The sequence below is a fragment of the Rhododendron vialii genome, chromosome 5a, assembly GCF_030253575.1.
Source record: "Rhododendron vialii isolate Sample 1 chromosome 5a, ASM3025357v1".
In the NCBI taxonomy this organism is placed as follows: domain Eukaryota; kingdom Viridiplantae; phylum Streptophyta; class Magnoliopsida; order Ericales; family Ericaceae; genus Rhododendron; species Rhododendron vialii.
The window spans coordinates 42,375,132-42,393,686 of record NC_080561.1 but is presented as its reverse complement, the minus strand read 5'-3'; the positions used below and the strand labels follow the sequence as shown (position 1 = coordinate 42,393,686).

Here is an 18,555-nt window from a genome sequence, read left to right as displayed (position 1 = left end):
GAAAATGCAGATAATATATATAAGAAAACAGTACAATAAAAGCGGACACTATCGGTCCGAAAATACAGAAACAACAACCAAAAACAACAAAATCAAAAAAAAAAGAAGCCGCTTGGAACCATGACGCCAGAGCCGGACCCATTTTATTCACTTGATCACAAAACCTTTATCACAAATTCACAGGCTGCACAACTAGCTCATAATACAAGGGATAAGATAGACACTTAATTACATACATTACCCGACACATTAATTGCTTTTGTTACAAGTACTCCAACACATTAATGAGTATTTATTTCTTGTTTTTTTAGACCAAAAACATCAAAAACAAAAACAAAAAAAAAAAAGCACCCATTGACTTCCAACACATTAAGGGTTCACTCTCCTGCAATTATTCCTAATTTGCCCCTCGTTCCCAGTTAACGGCTTGAAATTCCCCATCTTAACCATAGACCTTGCGAAATTTTTGAAAAACGCCTCCTGATTTGTACTGTACAGCTTCACCAACCCATCCGTCACACCGCCATTGTAAAGCTCCTGATCAGAATCCAAAAGGCCCTTCTTCTGCACCAAATTGGAGAAATAATTTGTGTCAAATTGTCTCGGAGTGATCAAGTCAAGAGGAGCGAGTTCCGCCTGGGCCGCAAAGGTAGTGGCATTTGGGCAGAGGCGTTGGCGCAGGCGGGCAAAGGCCGGGTCGATGGGTATGTTGGTTTCGTTGTAGATTCGGTTCTGGAAGAATCCGCAATGGGTCAAGCCGATCGTGTGGGCACCGGAGAGGGTGACTAGGTCTTGGACGTTGAGGCCTTGGATTTTGAAGGTGGCGATGAGTTGTGTGAGGTTCATAATGGGTGATGGGAGGTTGATGTCCGCTAGGGTGCTGTTCCCGTTGAGTGAGTCTCTCCTCCCTAGTTGGACTTCCCACGTTGGTCCTCCTAGCTGCATGTGGCCAAGACATCGTAAAATTAAAGGTGTGGTGATATTGCATGTTCCGTTGTAGTCTTGTAGCTGAATCGTGCAACTTTCGTTTGAAAATGATTTTTAAAAGTATGTTAAAATTTAGCCTTCTAATAAATTAGGCAAGTCGATCTGAAAAGAGCAAAGAATGAATTAATGAGTAGCTTCTCAAACTTGGTTTAGAGGTTTAACATTCTTCAAAAATACGAATTTAACTTAAGCACGGTCGAATAGTACATACCGCAACCACAGAGTCACGAGCAGCAACAGCCACAATGTCGGCACATGACACGACCGGCCCTCCACAGGTCTTGTCCATCTCCAACCTGATTCTGTCGATCACATCATATCCTCTAACAGAGTTCGCATTAGCAACTGCATTCTTTTCGCTATCGATGTTGGGTGCCGGGTCCAAAAGAATTGAACCATCACACGTCTGCAATAACAATTGACCATTGGCCAGCTCTCTAAGTTTACATGCAACTACAACAAATTGAGATCAAAATTTCATGTTTACAGGATATTTTGTTTTTGGATATATTGTGGTACCTGAACGAAGCAATCGTGGAAGAAGAGGCGTAGTAAAGAAGCGCCCATGCGTTGCTGTCTCATCAGCTCAGCGTCGACAGCGCTTTTGATGGTTGCCAAAGCACCGGGACATGTTTTGTCGTAGAAATTTGGTGAAAGTTTTTGCGGAGAAAGCAGCTGTTGTTGAAAGAGAAAAAACAACTAAGCTTAAGGCAAGGAAGGAGAAGCTACCATGGGAACGCATGTTGTGGGAAAGAGTAGTTTTGCGTAGTACTACTAAACAAGTAGTAGAGAGATTAATTAGGATTAGTTCGTGTTCTTGTAAATTTTTGATGCCATTTGGTTACTGTGATGCCCTTTACTTATAGGTGAGAGTCGGGAGACTTCTCGGACTCTAATCAATATGAACAAAGATAGAGTCAAGGGCACACGCGATGAATGGTTTCAAAAAATGTCCTTAATCGATCTACTAGAATTATTTTGAAAAATTATTACCAGAAATCAGTCAAAACATCCTTTACCAATCATAGCTTGTAATTCATCAATATTTTAGTAAGAGCTACTATTGGATTTCTAGTATTAAATAAAATTAAGGGTGATAAATTAAACCCAAACTCATTCATTAAAAATTAGAACGGTAGACGTTAGTGGCCATACATCCTTCACATGCTTGTCCAAGTTCATCTACTACTCCTAATTGATTCTGTCAATCACATCACATCATATTGTTCCTTGCAGGTTTTTGTTTATTTAAAATTGATCTAAAATAGTCTTACCATAATCCTTCCTAGCATTCTCATTTCCGATATATTTATTTTATTTGCATGTTTTTTTTTTTTAGTAAACCAACACTTCTTGCCCTATTCTGTAATCAGTAAATTGGTTACTCTAGAAGGAGGGATTTAGAATGGATCGAATAAATGTTTTGGGACATTTGGAGTCATTAACCCAGAACTGAGGGACTACATTGTTAACACTAACAAATAAACTTGTACATGAAACGGGAATAGGAGGGGTGGTGATGTCCCCCTCCAGTTTATTTTTAATTTCTCGGTGTTCATTTTGTAGAGTTTGGCGAGAACATTAATCTTGCCAAAAATCATGTTCATCGGATTTTAGTAGATACATTATTGGCACACGTAAAAATTGAAGAAAAACAAAAATTGGATAAAAAACACACTAATTAAATCGGAACCCAATTTTTGTTTTTTTGCAATTTTTACGTATGCTGATCATATATCTACGTACTAAAGTCTGATAAACATGATTTTTGGCAAGATTAATATTTTTGCAGAGCTCTATAAAATAAACAAAGCTGATCATCAAAGTGTGCTCGGAAAATGGCCGAAAATTTGAAAACGGACCGGGGAGGGACACCACCAGTACCCCTCCTATATATCCCCGTTTCATATAAAAGTTTTTCTAAATTAACATGCAACTACATAACATCTGCCGGCTCAATTTTCTATTTCTATAACGACCATCAGTATTGATAGATTTTTTGGGAAAAAAATACATTATTTGAAGGAGTGTCAACCGTGTTGATTTAATATATATAGAATAAACAAGCGCGTAATGCGGAATGATCTTCCGTAAGCACCAAGACGTAGAATTGTTGGACTTAAATTTTTTTTCTTTCAAACAAAAAATCTTCAACAACAGCTATTTTAATCAAATATTCATGATTTTGAATCAAATTTTCTGAGCAGCGCGCTATTTCATCACAATATTTTAATCAAAATGTTTCTAAACATGAGAAATTCTTGAATTCTTCACTATGTATATATACGTTCCCTAGCATTAATATTTTTCTAAAATATAGTAACTCTTAACGTTTTTTTTTTTGCTCGGTAAACGAAACATTTTTATATTACTCGAAGAGGGTACATCGAGGGAAGACTCAAAACTCACAAGAGCTTTGATACACCAAAAGATACACTAATACATACACACGCATCCAACAGATAGTTGAATGGCACACCAAAAAACTACGAACCTTACAATCTCAGTTTTCGGATACCATCTAAAAAAACCTTGAACTCCTCTACGATGTAGACCTTGATATCAAATTTTGCCTTCATCCACATCGCAACCCGAGTTTTAACTACCTCTCCCACTTCCCAGGCTTGTTTTGTTGAGTTGTTGAAAATGTAGTCATTCCTTACCAACCATATGGACCATAACGTTGCATAGAAACAAGCCTCCCAAATGTGTTTCTCTAACCTAGTAAATCCATTTGCAAACCACCAGCTAGCTAGAACTGGTACTGAAACTGGACAAACCCATTTGATGCTCCACCAATCTAAGATTATTGACCAAACACTCCAGGAAAAATGGCAATGAAGAAATAAGTGCTGATGAGTTTCAAGGTGCAAAGAACAAAGAGGACACACAGGTAAGTGAAACTCATCTATCACATTTCTACGAAGAAGTTCTGACCTGGTAACTGCTTTTTCTTTGACGGCCAACCAAGCAAAAATTTCCACCTTTGGAGGACTTAAGTTCTTCCACAATGATCCCAGTAACTCGCTGCTTGAATGATGAAGCAATTCCCACTGCCCATAAGCTGATTTAACTGTGAAATTACCATCCCCCGTCCACCGCCATAATAACATGTCAGGCTTTGTTGGATTTAACGACACACGTTGAAGTCGAAGTCTCAGGTTGACCATCTCTTGATTCTCTCGCCCAAACAATTCTCTCCTGAACGATAGGTCCCAAGATCCCCCAGCCTCGTCATCCCTCATGTTGCTGATCAACATCTCCTTTTGAGTAGATAAGGAGAATAGCCTAGGATATTCTTCTTTCAACGGTAACTCACCCAACCAGACATGTTCCCAAAACACAGTTGCATTGCCTGAGTTTACTTGGACTTTAAAGCCCTCTCGGATTGAGTAGCCCAAATGAGATGAAGGATTCTCCAATGAACAAATATCCGCCCATATTCTTGAGGTTGGACCTAAGCCATGAACGTAGGGCAACCAACAATTAGCATCCAACCCGTATTTTCCTCTAATGGTAACTCTTAACGTTTGCCCCCCACCAAAAAAAAATTCTTAACGTCAAAATATGTTTTGGGTTCTTTTAAATTAATTATAGCTTTTGACGGCTAAAAGGTCCATATAGATCAGTAATGACCTTTTGTTTATCTCCAAGTTGCGGATGCCCATTTCTTAAATAATTAAAATGTATTTTGTTTCTTTTATCACCAAAAGTTGCCCAAAAAAGACACCACACAATTAGGAGGGAGAGTCCTTGTTTTAGCACTGGAAGCTAGCCACCCCATGGGCAAGTTCATTAGCTTTCCCTAAATTTGAGCAGTATTTTCTGATATCCCAAACTAAAGAGACATAACATCCCATGGAGGGTCCTAGTCAGAGACACTGAGTTTGATGGTTATATCTGACTATCCGACTCAATCGTCACACGACTCAACCCCAAAGACGAGGCCATCGCACACAGAAGTACTATCGACTCAATCTTCACACGCGCAACTTAGTCCGTTAGGCAAAGTCGCGCACATGTTTTTGCGCACCCGTTGGATCCAGTCACTAATAGCAAAAACTATAAAGCCAAAGAGAAAGTCAAAAAATATAAATTCAAAGAGAAAGTCATAATTTGAAAAGAAATAATATAGAAAATTAACGCGCCATGGTATAACCGTAGAATCCTCGTAATGTAATTTTTTTTTTTTAAAGAAGTACAGTGAGCTTTGAGGCAAAGTCAGACGGCTGAATATGAATATTTTAATAAACATAATCGGCATTTAGGCCAAATCAAGACGTTTTCAACCAACTCTATATCTCTATATTGCGTACAAAAATGGTGATTGTATGCACTCCAATCAAGCTCCATTTTGGAAATCGATCTCGTTTTGGGTCTCTTTGGAAAATGAGACCCAACAAAAAAAGGAGACTCGTCTCCTTTTCTACTTCACTTCTCATTCGAAATAATATTGAATAACTTTAAAATTATAGACCTTATTTTTATATAATTTCATACTATTGAAAAGATAATCACAATATCTTTATTTTGACACCAATATTTGATATATTTAGTGGAAAATTTCAATAATTTGAAATTTGAAGGAATGTTGGTAAGGTTCGTAAGGAAAGTGAGGAAATTGCAAGTCTTTTGAATATATTGATGGAAATGGAGATTTGTGGTTAGAGTGTGTATGAATAGAAGTAAGTTTCAACTTTACTTATTGATTTAAAAGTTGTAGTATTTCAAGTTTCCAAAATAAAGTTGTAGAGACTCTCATTCACCAGAGATGCTCTGAGATTAATGACTGGACATGCTATGAGATTTTGCCGGAAAATAATTCTCTATTTTTGTTTGAGGTTGATATATTGGTATCTGCGAAAATTACTTTAGAGACCACAAGGGCAACTGGATCTTTGGGTTCTTTGGGAAAGCTAACTGCTCTTCTAGCTTGGAGGTGGAAATATGGACAATCTACATAGACCTTTCTATTATGCTAGAGAAAGGGATGCACAATGTCATTATAGAGTCTGACTCTAGTGTTGCTGTGAAACTATGTAACGAAGGCAGACCTCTGGATCAAGCACATCGTTACATCGTGGAGGAAGCCAAGAAGATTGCAAGCATGACTAATGTTACCATTACTCATATGGGGTCAGAACAAGAAGATGATGATTTGTTTGTCACTAGGGCTGTTTCGTTTACGGCCTGAAAAATTGTCCTTGCTGATGTAATGGGGTTTGGCCACCTTAGAACCTAGTTTGGTACTTGGTTATCCTGTTTAGGATGTGGTTTGTAATATGATACTTTGGAGTATGACTCGGATTCGCTAGTAGCTCTATAATATTTCCGTTTGACCAAAAAATAAAAAATTACTTTAAGAGAACCTCAACAGTCAGCATAGGGGCACGTGCATTGGAATAGTTTCACACACTGCATGTACAATTCGATTCTTCACGTTCACGTACTCCATAGGAACATGAGGTCAATGCACACATTCGCGTACTCCATAGGAACACGAAGTCAATGCACATGGTCAATCTTTAAGATTCACCATGAGCGAGGTCCACATTGACTAAAAAACTATTGAATGGGATGAATTGAAATTTTATATCTAAATCAAAATCTATGTTAGAAGGTAGAACGATTTTGCAAAATATTTCTCTCACACCTATCATTCGCGGCAAATTGGAGGATCGTGATTTAACGTACTATGACTGAATCTTTATTTCAATCCTAGCTAGGGCTGCAATATCCTGCCTCAAAGGATCCGATTTTACAGTCAAAAGTACAAGAGAGCGTTTGATATGATGGCTGGGATTGAACACCAAATTTGATCCAACGTACCTCAAAATTTTGAGCAGATCTTCAAAAGTCGAATTAATATACTAGTAGTAATTGACTTCTACATTGTATCGAAACTTGACTTATTATTATTATTTTTTTCCTTCAATTCCATTATGGATGGATGGATGGATGGAGCGCCTTTATGTAAAGACTAATTTAAAGCAAATGGACGAATGCTGTATCGACCCTGCGTGCAGTTGAAACTGTGTAGAATTGATTGAGAACCCTGCTAACCACACATATATCTGTACACACAGATTGTACACAGATTTTGTTGTGGGGCCCACCATGGGTCCCACACAAATGATTCGAACAGTTCATTAAATGTAAAATATTTTTTCAAAGATCCTCTTAAAAAATAAACTCAATCTAATACCTATAGGTGCTCGATCCAATCATCTAAATATTTATTCATATTTTCGGGTAATGAAAAATTAGATGATTAGATCAAGCACTTATAGGTTATTGGATTGAGCTGATTTTTTACGAGAATCCTTGAAAAAATGTTTTACATTTAATGAACGGCTCGAATCATTTGTGCAGAATATGTGGTAGGCCCTAATATAAAATCTGTACTTAATTTATGCACAGATTATCTGTGTGAAGAGATTTACCGATTGATTGAAATGTCACTGGTTTATTTTGCCACCGATTTTGTTTGGTGGGATTGCCTATACCTCAGACAAGGTTGTCAGATTAGGCTGTACAATCAATTTGCCTTTTTTCGATTTGGCTTCAGTCACGGGCACATTTTTTTTTTTTTTGATCCTTATCACGGACGCATTGTTCTTTTTTTTTTCCTTGCACCTATTTTTTTTTTTTATCGGCAACAAAATTTTATGATCGTAGAGATAAAAGTGAACTCCTAATACTAGAAAAATAAATGCGTTAAGAGAACTTCAAAGATTGTAAGCTCCCATAGAGGTGCTACTCGCAAAATGACGCACAAAAAAAAAAATGAAGAAAGAAAGCAAGATTTGGATTGTTTTCAGTTTTCAATTATTACTTTTATTTCTCTCTCAACTCTTTAATCATTATTCTCATTATTTTCTTTATCTATTTTTGCTCATTACTCATATCTCCAATTATTATCTTACTTTATCTCTCCACTCATTATCTAAAAACTAAACTCAAAAATTTTTTAAATATCATCCAAACAAAGCATTCAGTTTTCCATCTGTAATCGTTTTTGTTGACTTCTTGTCAACTTTTTTGGGTCCGTGATTAGGCATATGATTTTGTCAAGGGTGTGGGTGTCAACATAGTTGGGATGCTTTCTCCTTGTTATGATGTCGTTCTCACGTGTTTCCCTTTAATTTTTATAATCTCTATTAAAAAATTAATGAAATCTTTTTCGCCTTTCCAAAAAAAAAGAAAGCAACCAGTACACCACCAACTAAAAGAAACGCCCACAGTTAGCAAGATGCCATCAACTACAAATCAAAAGACAAACCTAAAAGCAAACAAAACACTAAAAAGAAAAAAGAAGGGGGAAAAAACAAAAAAAAAACACCACCACCAAATTTGGTCTCTGTCATCAAAAGTTACTAGAAAAATAAAGTTACAACGTTCATATATCAATAATTAGGAGGTCTTTGGGACTTGTTCACACTGAGACCCGGTTTTTACTAACAAAAATCACACAAAAATTTAATGCATTTCACCATCTTAACTCCACTTATGAAAAATGCGAAAAAACTTAATACTCCCTCCGTCCCTTTTTAAGTGTCCTGCTTCGTAACTCCAACTTATTAAAAAGACATCATTATTACACCTTTCACATCAACTTTTTCCTCCACTTTTCCTATTTACTCATCATCATTACACTTTTACTCACTAACTTTTCAAAATAAAATCTACTTTTAGGGACAAAATAGACAATACACCAACTTTTACCTCCCTAACTTTACAAAATGGACACATATTAAGGAACAGCCCAAAATGAAATACTGGACACAAAAAAAGGGACGGAGGGAGTACATTTTACCAATTGGTTTTCATTAACAAAAAAGTTTTACCAACTCAACAACTTTTCCACTCACATACTCAGCAAAAACTTTTACACTATTGGAATTAACTTAACATTTCTCAAAAACTTATTCACTACCGAAAACACCTAATAACTTTCCAATCATAAATAAAAATTTACAAATTTTTTACTACCGAAAACACCCCTGATATCAACTTTGCCCGGGCTTGGGAAGTCGTACGGAAATTTTGACACCAATACGGAGTATTAACGTTGGGCTTGGTTCTGGTCTGAGATCGATGCGGGTACTTCCTCTGACCAAATCCAAACCCAACTTTGTGTGGTTTTTCGATATTTGAACCGGATTCAGTCCAGTTATCCATTGACTTCAGGTAAAAATGTTTTCAGCGATTCATTTTTTATTATCAATGAACTTCAAAATTTGCCTTCTGTGCGTAATTATAAATACGAAAAGAAAAATTTGCAAAATGCGTTTATAAGAAAGTGAAGTGTGAATCATTTTCTAACAAATAACCCATGGAGTATAAATCTTATTTTGGGCTCCTGACCACGCACCAGAGTATAATGATTCTCTTAAAAAGTAAAGTATGTATTGTGAAGGCATAAGTAATAAGAGTGCAAAACTAACAAAACTATTACAATATCGTATAATACTCCTCTGCAAGTCTTATTGCACATCACCAATACAAATCAAATTACAAAAACACTGCCATAATCCAAACAAATGCTTTTATTTTCGTAATTAACCTGCTCAGGCTAACACACATAAAACGAGCACAACGATGCGAATCTTAGTTTCACACATGCCCATTTCCTATCTGCTATTGTAAATATCGGTCGATGATTAATAAAAAACTTTTTGCCCTTCCAAAGAAAGAAAGAAAAAAAAAAAAAAAAAACAGAATAGTGTATATATAGTCTAAAAAAGTGCGAAGTGACAAGGGGCTCAGTTTGTTTTACGGCAATTAGTCCTGATCTGGCCGCTCGTGCCGGTGAGTGGACTAAGGTTTCCCATCTTCACCATTGCATTTCCAAAGTCCGTGAAGAAAGATGCGGAGTTGGTGCTATAAGCATTGACTTGATTATCGGTGGAGCCTCCATTGAAGAGTTCTTGATCCGAGTGGAGAAGGCCCTTTTGGCTCTGCAAATTCATGAAGTATGCGTTATCGAACGAGGTTGGACTGGTGACGTCGAGAGGGGAGAGGTTGTCGTCGCCGCCAGTGCTCGGACAATTCGATTGAACGGAAGTCGCAAATTGAGAATTTATGTTGGTTTCGTTGTAAACTCGATTTCTGAAGACCGTACACCTTGATTGGCCTATTGTGTGAGATCCTGTCATGAGTTTGAGGATGGATAAACTTGTGAGGATATATGTGATGGATAAAAATGAGAAAACTTGTTGGGTTGACAAATTTAGAAATTTAGAGATGGTTTGTTCCCTTTTATGATTATTGTCCGAAGCCTCCTAAACTCTGTATCAACTCTTCTGGAATCATTTCATACCAGACTGTTGTCCCAACTTTAATTGAGCACCACTAATAATTAACCACGCGTGAAATTGATTCCCGAGAAATTAGCAGGTGTGCGTAAATTGACTATGGAAAAATATCAGATGATCAATTACCTGAAAGAGCCACCATTTCTGTAGCAGTGAAACCTTTGTTTGAGAAGGCAGTAATAAGGGCACTGAGACTGGAAGCTGGACTTGGGAGATTGGAATTAGCAGCACTCAAACTCGCTGTAGTCGAATCCCTTCTGCCTAATGGAACAGACCAACTTGGCCCACCCAACTGTAAAATATTCCACATATAAAACTATTAGTGTATATACTCCATGATTTTGTAACTTGTATATGTATTCACTAATCAAAAATTTCGCACACAATTTTAAAAGGCAACTCCAGTAAGAACTGTGTTCGGAACCGTTAGATGCATGTGAATCTATGTATAAAGAATAGTCACTGACGCAGTTGTGTCCAAGATTATGTTTTAAATTGCGTACGTAACATTTCTTCAATAATTGATTCTTCATTAGCTGCAACTATAATGTCTCGCCTTTTTGATAATCAATAATGTTTTGTGTCCTTCAGTGCTTCTTCCTTTGGGTTTTGGTTTTGGCTCTTTTTGTTTTTGGCTTTTGGCTTTGTGCTCCATAGTTGTTTAGGTTGTTTTAGCAGGCGTTTGGTGTTTTGATTGACTTCTTGTCTTCCTTTGGGTGAAGGTTATCGGGTGGCATTTTTGCCAATGTGCTCATAATCCTTTTAATCTTTGTTTTCTTTGAAAGATAAATAAAATCTCTTTTGCTGATAAAAAAAAAATTATTCCGAGTCCAAGCTCAACCAAATCCAAACCACATTCTAATAATTCTGATTTATGTTCTCAAATTAAGCTACTTAGAAAACTGAAAGCCCTAGACATTTCTTTTCGTACTAATATCTTGGAAATAAATATTGGGTTTCAACTAGGACTTTAGAAGGGAAATTTTTTCAACCCTGTTTTTAATTAAATGTACCGTTGTTAGCTAATTTTTTTACACTAACATGCAATAAACTATACGATTAAATATGGACTCACAGCGACTGTAGCATCTCTTGCAGCAACAGTTAAGATATCGGCACAAGAAACAATACCGGGACATAAATTTTCCACTTGAGATTTTATGGTATCGATCACGTCGAATCCCCTCAGTGAGTTGTTATTTGGGCCAGCTGACTTCTCTCCGGTTGAGCCATCGAGCAGCACCGATGCATCACATCCCTGTTTCGAATTTGTTAGACAGAAAAAAACATTATCAGTCATTCTTTTACATATATCGGTATATGTCATATGTCTTTTTAGTGTCAACGCGAATACTTCCTACTTGCGTGCTACAAATTAAAATAAAAAACATGTAATTAAGCAAAGTTTGAAAAAGCATCGTATTTCGAGGCTAGGCGTCTCTCTTCCTGTTTTATGTGTCACCAGTGTCGTCAAGATCTTACTCTTCGTGATCGATACATATATACTTTATGGTTCGATGCCTTCATGATCGATACATATACACTACATGAATGATGAATGTACACGAGTACATGGCAATGAAGTTAAAGAGAGTGAAAAGTACTTGCATTGACAAAGCAATCATGGAAATGGAGACGGAGCAAAGATGCCCCCATACGAGCCTCTGTCGACACTGCAGAATTCACCGCCGTTTTGATGGTCGCAAGGACGTTAGGACAAGAAGATGAGTAAAAAGTTGTTGATAATTGGGCAGAGGCAATCCCAATGAGAACACCAAGGAATACCCATAAGCACAATATTGTCAATTTACCCAAACCCATCGCAATATACTATAAACCCAAAGAACTATATATGAAGAAGAAGAAGTAAGAAAGCTTCTTCAACTAGCTTCTTGTTCGGTACTGAGTTGAGGCTCCAGATGAATGTTTCCTTGTATTTATAGAGCACTGGAGTTTGTACTCATTCTTCATTTTCCACATGGTCTGCGAGTCCACCTTCGTGTATTATAAAGAGAGATGCTTATTTACAAAGCAGCTGCAAACAAGCTGTTTTTAGCAGTAACTAATCACGATCTTCTAAAAGTGTTTTGGACGGTCCGGAAAAGTTTCATTAACATCCGGTCCTCCAAAACACTTATGGACGACAGAGATTGAGTGCTATAAACACTTGTTTACGGCTGTTCCATAAATAAGTATTTCTCTATTATAAAAGAGTAGAAAATATATTAGGATTAAAATAAGAAAAAATATAGTGTTGCCTTTCTTTTGGTTTGCTGCATGTTTTCCAGGTATACAATGCATACGTACTGTGTGAGTTAGATTGTAAATATTTTTAGCTAGGAGTACCTTGTGCAAGCTGCAGCTTCTTTCTAGTTTCTTGTTGCCATTTCTTTCCATGTGTTCCAAACTAATTAATACTAAGTATTACCGCCTCGACCAAGGTTGTAAATATATAACTGTTGGATTAACTGCTGTAAAACAAGAACGGATTACCTCGAATTCTGCTATTGGAAAAACAGAATACCAATTTGTAGAACGACGGTTGAGTTGAGTCGCGGACTAGGTTGCTTTCTTTAAGACGTTTCGCGGCTCTGCCCAATATGTGCAAGCAGTTCGTTAACCAATTCCGAAACTCTGAATTTATAGGTGCAAGCTGGGCTTGATTAATTTTTGGAAGCAAAAATCAAATTGCTTTGATTTAGCACATGATTTTAATCAATCCGAAAATCACTTCTTTAATCAGAGCCACAAATCAGCACATGTTTTTCTTAATCACATTGCTTTGATTAATCAGTAAGAATTTGCTTTACTAGTACGTGCGCGAGGCTCAAATCCCGGATTTGCACCCCCCCTGCGCGAATAACTCGTGACGCACACCCGGTTAACTGGTTTCGAACCAGTTTTTCAAATTGCCGCCCATTTTCCTGAGCGCGCGAGACCTCTCCTTTGGTCCTCATTCACAAACCCATTAGTGTGCAAAGTCATTTAAAGTAGATAAAAGTTTTGTGACTAGCCAATGTGGGACTAGTGAAAAACTCAATGTTTTACAAATACACACCCAAGTTCCAACAATAACAGTATCGGGACACTTAACAGTTAGATTGTCAATATTTTTTTCCCCCCTTTAATTGCACCTACACTCCTTATCTCTGTTTTTTTTTTAATCAGCCACAATATTTTATGATCGTAGAGATAAAAGTGAGCTCATGATACTAGAAAAATAAATGCGTTAAGAGGGACTTCAAAGATTATAGAACTCCCATAGAGGTGCTACAGCTATATACTCGCAAAATGACACAAGAAAAGAAAGAAAGAAAGCAACCAGGACACCACCAACTTTGCAACTAGTAAAAGAAACACCCCTTATCAAGATGCCAAATATCATGCCATCAGCCACTTTTCACTTTTCGAGTGGTGAACTTTCTGATTCTTCCTTTCTTTTTATTCGATGTACCTTTTTTGAGTTAAAAAAAATCTTTTCCTCTGCCAAGCCAAAAAAAAGAGATGCCATCAACCACAAATCAAAAGACAAACCTAAAAGCAAACAAAACACTAAAAAGATAGAAGAAGGAATTTAAAAAAAAACACCACCACCGAATTAGGAGGTTGTAGGTATTCACACGGATATTAACTTTGGGCTTTGGTTAATCCTGGTCGGAGATCGATGCGGGTACTTCCTTTTACCAAATTCAAATTTCGATATATGAATCGAATTCGGTTCTGTTATCTGTCGACTTCATGTTAAATTATTTTATTATAAGAGAAAAACTTTTCAACGGGACCTTCCGTAAATAAAATTTACGGTGCACCATTTCGGACGTCCAAAAGTGTTTTGGACGGTCCGGATTAAAAATAAACTATTACTGTTAATAGATATTTATTGCCGGTAAAGAGGTGGCAAACGGGCGGGTCTGGGTGGGTTGAAACGGGTTGTGGGTCAAATATGGGTGGGTCAAATATGGGTCAAAAAGTAAACGGGTTGAAACGGGTCAGGTCGGATATGGGTCAAGCCAAACCCAAACCAGCCAAACCCGACCCGTTTTTCTTTTCTTTTCTTTTTTGGGTTTCCCTTCCCCTCTCTTCTCTCCCCCCTCTCTGATTTGTCTCAATAAGGGGATTCAGAAAAGTAAAATTTATGATTAAAACTCAATTTTTTTTTGCATAAAAATGAAGCAATTAGAGGCTAAAAAAACTTTTAAAAATCAGGTTTTTACTTTTTTTTTTCATTTCCAAACAGTAACGTAACTTCGATGAGGAGTCAGAGGCCGCATCAGAGAATTGTCTAGAAGGTGATGATTGCACCGATTGTACACTTTTGGTCTTCGTTGCGTTCGCTGAAGCCACTGCTTAGGTTTGGATTAAAAAGTCAAGTGACTTTTTTTTGTCTCTATCCAATTTTTTTTTGTATTTTTTTGTTTTGCGACAAACTTTTTATCCCTATTAGTTCGTCTCGACGAGAGAATCGAAAAAGTAAATTTTTTTACTTTTTACCCTAATACTTTTTGTAATATTCAAGATAAATCCCAACAACCGGCTTTTTGGGTTTTATCTTGGATGTTTTAAAAAATATTTGGGTAAAAGTCATAATTTCTTACTTTTCTGATTAGAGCAAATCAAAAATCGTAAAATACTTGTCGCAAAATGACTAACGCGGAAAAAAGTAAAAAATTATGAAGCTGAGCTATGACTACCTCGACATCAACTCGTTAATTAAACAAGTCCAAATTTGTGCTCGAGTTTAGTTATTTTACTAAACAAACAAATCATGTAGCTAGTTTTTCATTCAAAAAATGAAAAAAAAAAAGGAAAAAAAAAACAGGACCATTTATAGCAAAATTTGATCGACTTTATAAGTATGATGATGGTTGGGTTCAATTTTAAATCTTCCAAAATAATTAATATCAGGTTCAATTTTATTAATTATAAGAAAGTGGAGTGTGAAAATCATTCCCTAACAAAGCTATATATGCTACAGTAATAACAGCGATTACTGTACACTTTTAATTTGGAAGATTTAAAACAGAGGGCAGCAAAAGAAAATTAGAGCAGAGTGCAAAATTAACGAAACCATTTCAATAACGTATAATACTCCTCTGCAAATCTTAGTGCACATCACCAATACAAATCAAATTACAAAACACTACAATCCAAACAAATACTTTTATTTTCGTAATTAACCTGCTCTGGCTAACACACAAATCGAGCACAGCGATGCGAATCTTAGTTTCACACGCCCATTTCCTATCTGCTATTGTAAATATCGGTCGATGATTAATAAAATTTTCTTTCCCGTTCCAAAGAAAGAAAAACAGAAAAGTATATAGAGTCTAGAAAAGTGTGAAGTGACAAGGGGCTCAGTTTGTTTTCCGGCAATTAGTCCTGATCTGGCCGCTCGTTCCGGTGAGTGGACTAAGGTTTCCCATCTTCACCATTGCATTTGCAAAGTCTGTGAAGAAAGATGCAGAGTTGGTGCTGTAAGCATTGACTTGAGCATCGGTGGAGCCTCCGTTGAAGAGTTCCTGGTCCGAGTGGAGGAGGCCCTTATTGCTCTGCAGATTCTTGAAGTACGCGTTATCGAATGAGGTTGGACTGGTGACGTCAAGAGGAGAGAGGTTGTTGTCGCCGCCAGCGCTCGGACATTTCGATTGAACGGAAGTCGCGAATTGCGAATCTATGTTGGTTTCGTTGTAAACTCGACTTCTGAAGACCGTGCATCTTGATTGGCCTATTGTGTGAGATCCTGTCATGAGGTTTGAAGACGAATAAACTTGTGATGATATATGTGATGGATAGAAAATGAGAAAACTTGTTGGGTTGACAAATTTAGAAATTTAGAGATGATTTGCTCCATTTTATGATTATTGTCCGAAGCCTCCTAAACTCTATATCATCTCTTTTGGAATCATTTCTTATCGGACTTTTGTCCCAACTTTAATTGAGCACCGCTAATAATTAACCATGCATGAAATTGATTCCCGAGAAATTAGCAGGAGTGCGTAAATTGACTATGGAAAGATATCAGATGACCAATTACCTGAAAGAGCCACCATTTCTTTAGCAGTGAAACCTTTGTTTGAGAAGGCAGTAATAAGGGCACTGAGACTGGAAGCTGGACCTGGGAGATTGGAATTAGCAGCACTCAAACTCGCCGTAGTCGAATCCCTTCTGCCTAATGGAACAGACCAACTTGGCCCACCCAACTGTAAATATTTCACATATAAAACTATTAATTAGTGTATAGTCCATGATTTTGTAACTTTTATATGTATTCACTAATCAAAAAGTTTTCGCACATAATTTTAAAACACAATTCCAGTAAGAACTGTATCCGGAACCGTTTGATGCATGACGCAGTTGTGTCCATAATTGTGTTTTAAAATTACGTACGTAAAATTTCTTCAATAATTGATTCTTCATTAGCTGCATGTATAATGTCTCGCCTTTTCGATAATCAATAATGTTTTGTGTCCTTTGGTGCTTCTTCCTTTGGGTTTTGGTTTGGCTCTTTTCGTTTTTGGCTTTTCGCTTTGCGCTCCATAGTTGTTTTGACTTTTTTAGCAGGTGTTTGGTGTTCTGATTTACTTCTTGTCTTCCTTTGGGTGTAGGTTCTCGGGTGGCATTTTCGCCAGTGTGCCCATAATCCTTTTAATCTTTGTTTTCTTTGAAAGGTTAATAAAATCTTTTTTACAGATTAAAAAAAATTATACCGAGTCCAAGCTCAACCAAATCCAGACCACATTCTAAGTCTGATTTATGTTCTCAAATTAATCTACTTAGAAAACTGAAAGCCCTAGACATTTCTTTTCGTACTTTTATCTTGGAAATAAATATTGGGTTTCAACTAGGACTTTAGAAGGGAAATTTTTTCAACTCTGTCTTTAATTAAATGTACCATTGTTAGCTAATTTTTTGACACTAAAACGCAATAAACTACACGATTAAATATGGTCTCACAGCAACTGTAGCATCTCTTGCAGCAACAGTTAAGATATCGGCACAAGAAACAACACCGGGACATAATTTTTCCACTTGAGATTTAATGGTATCGATCACGTCGAACCCCCTCAGTGAGTTGGCATTTGGGCCAGCTGACTTCTCTCCGGTTGAGCCATCGAGCAGCACCGATGCATCACATCCCTGTTTCGAATTTGTTAGAGAGAGAAAACATTATCAGCCATTCTTTTACATTTATCGGTGTATGTCATATGTCTTTTTAGTGTCAATGCGAATACTTCCAACTTGCATGCTTCAAATTAAAATTAAAAAAAATGTAACTAAGCAAAGTTTTAAAAAGCATCGTATTTCGAGGTTAGGCGTCTCTCTTCGTGATCGATACATATATACTTTACTGTTCGATGCCTTCATGATCGATACATATATACTACATGAATGATGAATGTACACGAGTACATGGCAATGAAGTTAAAGAGAGTGAAAAGTACTTGCATTGACAAAGCAATCATGGAAATGGAGACGGAGCAAAGACGCCCCCATACGAGCCTCTGTCGACACTGCCGACTTCACCGCGGCTTTGATGGTCGCAAGGACGTTAGGACAAGAAGATGAGTAAAAAGTTGTTGATAATTGAGCAGAGGCAATCCCAACGAGAACACCAAAGAATACCCATAAGCACAATGTCAATTTACCCAAACCCATCACAATATACTATAAACCCAAAGAACTATATATGACGAAGAAGAAGTAAGAAAGCTTCTTCAACTAGCTTCTTGTTCAGTACTGAGTTGAGGCTCCAGATGAATGTTTCCTTGTATTTATAGAGCACTGGAGTTTGTACTCATTCTTCATTTTCCACATGGTTTACGAGCAGGGCCGGCCCTAAACTTTTTGGGGCCTTAGGCCGGCTCAGATTTTGGGGCCCTTTATAATTTTGTTGTAATTTTTTTAAGAGATATATTACGTACAGGAATTTTGAAAATAATTGTACAATCTTTTTTCCGATTTATGAAAGGGGACAATTTTAAACAAAGATAGCTTGCTGTGTTTTTTGATTTAATTTATCATGGTGGAAAAATGTAAACCCATCACAAGAAATATATCTGACAAAGAGGTTGTTATCTCTGTTATTTAATTGAAAATCAAACTAATCAAGTATCTATTGTACTCTCAAATAAATAACATACTTACCAACAAAAAGTATTGTTTGAAAGCTCCAAAAAAATATATAATTGTTCCTGCCAACAAAAAGAATTTTTTGAAAGCTCAAAAAATTAATTTTCTTGATGTAATTCAA

General features: G+C 36.9%; 2 protein-coding genes and 1 pseudogene across 2 annotated transcripts; all 3 read right to left on the bottom strand.

The window, feature by feature from the left end:
- Positions 1 to 113: 113 nt before the first annotated feature.
- Positions 114 to 1,729, bottom strand: LOC131326134 (peroxidase P7-like; annotated as a pseudogene).
- Positions 1,730 to 9,454: 7,725 nt separating this feature from the next.
- LOC131326132 (cationic peroxidase 1-like) lies at positions 9,455 to 12,287 on the bottom strand. Its single transcript, XM_058358748.1, has 4 exons — positions 11,913 to 12,287; positions 11,380 to 11,562; positions 10,431 to 10,596; positions 9,455 to 10,138 (listed from the first exon to the last, which is right to left on the bottom strand). The coding sequence occupies exons 1-4, from the start codon at positions 12,123 to 12,125 to the stop codon at positions 9,753 to 9,755; spliced, it is 948 nt and encodes a 315-aa protein (XP_058214731.1). The 5' UTR covers positions 12,126 to 12,287; the 3' UTR covers positions 9,455 to 9,752.
- A 3,057-nt stretch (positions 12,288 to 15,344) lies between these two features.
- On the bottom strand, positions 15,345 to 18,069 carry LOC131326133 (cationic peroxidase 1-like). The gene is made up of 4 exons (XM_058358749.1): positions 17,751 to 18,069; positions 17,259 to 17,441; positions 16,339 to 16,504; positions 15,345 to 16,044 (listed from the first exon to the last, which is right to left on the bottom strand). The coding sequence occupies exons 1-4, from the start codon at positions 17,958 to 17,960 to the stop codon at positions 15,659 to 15,661; spliced, it is 945 nt and encodes a 314-aa protein (XP_058214732.1). The 5' UTR covers positions 17,961 to 18,069; the 3' UTR covers positions 15,345 to 15,658.
- Between the last annotated feature and the right edge of the window lie 486 nt (positions 18,070 to 18,555).

Excerpts from the sequence above, each read along its gene's own strand:
- LOC131326132 (XM_058358748.1), bottom strand. The coding sequence starts at position 12,125 with ATGGGTTTGGGTAAATTGACAATATTGTGCTTATGGGTATTCCTTGGT. Across the intron at positions 11,563-11,912 it reads TCCATGATTGCTTTGTCAAT|GGATGTGATGCATCGGTGCT; the intron begins GCAAGTACTTTT and ends AATTCGAAACAG. Across the intron at positions 10,139-10,430 it reads AGAAATGGTGGCTCTTTCAG|GATCTCACACAATAGGCCAA; the intron begins GTAATTGATCAT and ends AACTCATGACAG.
- LOC131326133 (XM_058358749.1), bottom strand. The coding sequence starts at position 17,960 with ATGGGTTTGGGTAAATTGACATTGTGCTTATGGGTATTCTTTGGTGTT. Across the intron at positions 16,505-17,258 it reads CAAGAGATGCTACAGTTGCT|TTGGGTGGGCCAAGTTGGTC; the intron begins GTGAGACCATAT and ends AAATATTTACAG. Across the intron at positions 16,045-16,338 it reads AGAAATGGTGGCTCTTTCAG|GATCTCACACAATAGGCCAA; the intron begins GTAATTGGTCAT and ends ACCTCATGACAG.